The sequence below is a fragment of the Populus nigra genome, chromosome 5 (genome assembly GCF_951802175.1).
Source record: "Populus nigra chromosome 5, ddPopNigr1.1, whole genome shotgun sequence".
NCBI classification, from domain to species: domain Eukaryota; kingdom Viridiplantae; phylum Streptophyta; class Magnoliopsida; order Malpighiales; family Salicaceae; genus Populus; species Populus nigra.
In genome coordinates, this window is record NC_084856.1 from 4560150 (window position 1) to 4564373 (window position 4224).

The following is a 4224-nucleotide window of genomic DNA, read 5'->3' on the forward strand; positions in this document are numbered from 1 at the left end:
GGCATGGCATGCACCTGAAATGGAAATTAAACACCACCAGTACCTAAATTAAAAACACCATGCATGAATTGGGCTCTTGGGAAGCTGTACCCTTGTAGTTAATGATTTGATAACTAACAGGAGCAAGTGTTAAGGGAAGAAGGGCAAGCGACTGCTTTGGGAAATGGTTCGGCAGGTAATGCTGCATTGGGATCATTACGGGTTCTGATATATATATATATGAGCAAGCAAATGGTGTTTTGCTTGTAGCAGAAAGAACATCTGTCATCTTAGTTTGAATTTACATTAATGGAGAGGCTCGAGAAGCAACATTTTAAGGCAGATATGCTAAACAAGTATGGAACTGATTTAACAAAGATGGCACAAGAGGTAAAACCCGATTTCTCTTTCTCACACGTTCTTGCGGAACCAGTGACATCTGAACTAGCAACGATTACACTGACTTTGGCTTCTTTAAATGGCATTTTACAGGGCAAGCTGGACCAGGTAGTAGGAAGGCGAAAACAGATCGAGCGTCTCACGCAAATACTTTGCAAAAGAAGAAAGAATAACCCTTGTCTTGTAGGTGATCCTGGAGTCGGAAAAACTGTCATTGTTGAGGCCCTGGCAGCAAACATCGTTAAAGGCACTGTTCCTTCAAAACTTGAGGGAAAGAAGGTAGTCCTACAACTTGTTTACCAAAAATCATCACATTTGATATTAATAATTAATAATTCTACACCAGTAATTCGTACCTGTACACCTCAAATTGTGATGTGTTCTTTAGATTTTTGCTTTGGATATGGCGCGTCTAGTTGCTGGCACCAAATTTCACGGAGATTTTGAAGAAAGATTAACAGGGATTGTTGATGAAGTTAAACAAAGTGATGGAAATATAGTTCTTTTCATTGATGAATTGCATACCCTTGTTGGCAATGGCCAGACACTAGATGCTGCTAATATACTAAAGCCAGCTCTTGCAAGAGGCGAGCTAAAGGTAAATTAGTCCGTACTTGTGTAGTCCATTCGTAATCTGATGTTCCGATTTACAATTTCTTATCATTCTCTGTTCCCTCTTGTGCAGTGTATTGGAGCCACAACAATTGATGAATATCGAAGGTACATTGAAAAGGATGGAGCACTCAAAAGGCGTTTTCTGCATGTGGATGTGCCAGAGCCTTCTGTTGATGAGGCGGTAGAGATACTGAAAGGAATACAAGGAAAATACGAAGCTCATCATGATGTCGAATACGCCGATGAGGCTTTGGTTGCAGCAGTTCATTTATCCAACCAATACATAAGGTCAAAATTTACGTTTACTTACCTTCTCTTGTGACCTATCAGATATCAGATAGCATTTTATGTTTTCAATTAATCCCTTTCTCAACACTTTGGAATTTATTTAAATGTTATTCATGTTTAGTTAGATCTTGAGTACACAACAACATATGTGCTTTTATATATGTTTCAGCGGTCTCTTTCTACCGGATAAGGCCATAGACTTGATCGATGAAGCTGGTGCCAGAGTTCAGCTGCGTCAAGCGCGATCAGCTTCAGAGAAACTTGTTGTGACTGAAGAGGATATACAAGCTGTTGTCTCGATGGTGACGGGAATTCCTCTTGATAAAGTCACCGATAAAGAATCTCGTCGACTCTTAAACATGGAGGCAGAACTGCACAAGTACATTGTAGGCCAGGAAGAAGCTGTGAAGGCAGTTAGTCATGCTATTCGCCGAGCACGAGTCGGCATGAAAGACCCCAACAAACCAATTGCGAGCTTTTTATTCACCGGTCCGACTGGCGTAGGGAAAACAGAACTTGCCAAGGCATTGGCTGTTGAGTATTTTGGCTCCAAAGAAGCCGTCGTCAGGATTGATATGTCTGAATACATGGAAAAACATACTGTATCAAAGCTTTTTGGATCACCTCCTGGCTATATAGGGTATGATGACGGTGGTCAGTTTACTGAAGCAGTTCTTCGCAGAGCCCATACCGTGGTTCTCTTTGATGAGATTGAGAAGGCTCACCAAGATGTTCACAGGGTGTTTCTTCAGATTTTAGATGATGGTACGTTGACTGATGGTAAAGGACGTAAGGTGGACTTTAAAAACACAATCATTATAATGACTTCAAATATTGGTAATAGCTTGATTGCCCAGGAAGACGAGGAAGACGAGATACGATTCAACACCGTCAAGCTTATAGTAGCTGAGGAACTGAAGAAAGAATTCAGCCCAGAGTTCTTGAATCGAATAGATGAAGTGATCGTGTTCAGAAAATTGAACAATGCACAGCTAAACGAGATTGCAGACTTGATGCTTGCGGAAGTTTACGGGAGGCTAAAGGCAAAGAACATCATTATACGAGTAACAGATGGATTAAAAAGGAAGATAATTGAAGAAGGGAACAACCTTAGCTATGGAGCAAGGCCATTGAAGAGGGCCGTTGTGAGGCTTTTGGAGGATAGCATTGCTGAAGGGATCTTGAAAGGATTTGTAGAGGAGGGACGTTCTGTCATTGTAGACGTTAATTCAAACGGAAACGTTATCATGCTACATGGTGATGTAGCCGTAGAAACCGAAGATTACGAGCATTCTATGATTTTGGAAGATTTGTTTCGACTTTTTTAGCTCTAGTTGCTATTTTTATTTTTATTGTGCTTCCGTCTATATCATGTACTAAGAAGTTTAATTAGTTAGTACATGTAATTTAATGTCTTAAACGAATCGTAGATTCCTATTTAAGATTTGGGTTTGCTTGCCTTTTACCATTTAGAATCCTTAATAACAGGAGGCCCTTATTTATTGAGCCTGCAGTTGCTTGCCTTAATCATTTATTAATTTTAACGAACTTGTAAGAGGGGAAGAAAAAATCATGTGGCTGGGGATTAACAGTGACTTGTCCTGTTCGGACAGTTTGTTCCTTCCGTAAGATGATTTTTCTAGCAGGAATCCGTTACGCTACAAGTTCGGGTTAAAAGTTTACTTGACCAGAACAAAAAAAATATTTAAATTGTAGAAAGTTATCTTATATTATTAAATTTAAGAACACGTCAATTTAGAAAATTCTTCATCTACCTCAGTACTTAGCTTAAATTTAAAATTAAATTATATAGTATTTGATTCGATGTAATCTAAATAACTGGATTTAGTTTATTCAAAGGCAACCCAACATATCAATAAAAAAAAATTTGAAAACAAAATTAAAAAAAAATGAAATTGACCTAACAAACCTTCTAATCTAACTTATTGTTTGACCCGAGTTTAAAATTAACTCATATAAAAGTTACCCTAACATGACCCATTTTGAAGACAACTCGATTGACTAATTAAAAAAATTTGAGGATAAAGTTAAAAAAAATCAACAAAAAAATACATAGTGGCCCGACTCTTTGTTTATAATGGGTTAAAAATAAAATTATGTGGGAATTATCCCGATATAATTTAGTTGATTTAATTGATCTAAAGATAACTCAAATTATTGTTAAAAAAAAGTCAAAAGATGAAATTAAAAAAAAAAACCCATTCTCTTAGAAAAAAAATAATGTCCGATGATGATAGCTAGAAAAAAAAACGAAATCAACCATGGTTAACTTCTCAAATCCGTGATCCGTGTCATTAGACCAAAAACATCCTATTTATAAAAATAATAAAGTTCAATTCTCAACCAATCAAATATTGAAAAATAAAATTGAAAAAAAACTTTAATTATACAAAATGATCCAAAATAAAAATAAAAGAAAGATGATAAAAATTGAAGTAAAAAATTATTATATTTTTTATTAAAGGGTGAAATTGAAAAGAAAAATTAATTTTAGCAAAATGATAAAAAAAAATGATCAAAAGAATGAGGATAAAATTTGAAATAAAAATTACAAAAAAAAATTGATTGAAGGTTGAAATTGAAAAGAAAAATAAATTTAACTAAAGGATCAAAAACATTAAAAAAATCAAAAGAATAAGAAACAAATTGAAAAAAAAAAAACATATCACAAATTAAGATTGAATAATGAAATTGGAAACAAATCAAAATTTTACAAAAGGATCAAGAATATAAATTAGAAATCAAAACAAGATGGATTGTAATTGACATCTCTATAAATAAAAGAATAACTCTGAATTATGAAATAACCAATGCGATTTTTAAGGGTAGGAGAAAGAGAAGTAGGAGTAAAAGCTATCATTTCAAGGTCATCACGTGCTATCTTAAAAAGAAAAGGATATTGCGATGATTCTAACAACACGA

At 35.1% G+C, this 4224-nt stretch overlaps 1 protein-coding gene across 1 annotated transcript; it reads left to right on the forward strand.

The window, feature by feature from the left end:
* Positions 1-288: 288 nt before the first annotated feature.
* LOC133694294 (chaperone protein ClpC2, chloroplastic-like) lies at positions 289-2609 on the forward strand. Its single transcript, XM_062115783.1, has 5 exons — positions 289-369; positions 472-657; positions 767-976; positions 1064-1281; positions 1451-2609. The coding sequence occupies exons 1-5, from the start codon at positions 289-291 to the stop codon at positions 2607-2609; spliced, it is 1854 nt and encodes a 617-aa protein (XP_061971767.1).
* The last annotated feature ends 1615 nt before the right edge of the window (positions 2610-4224 follow it).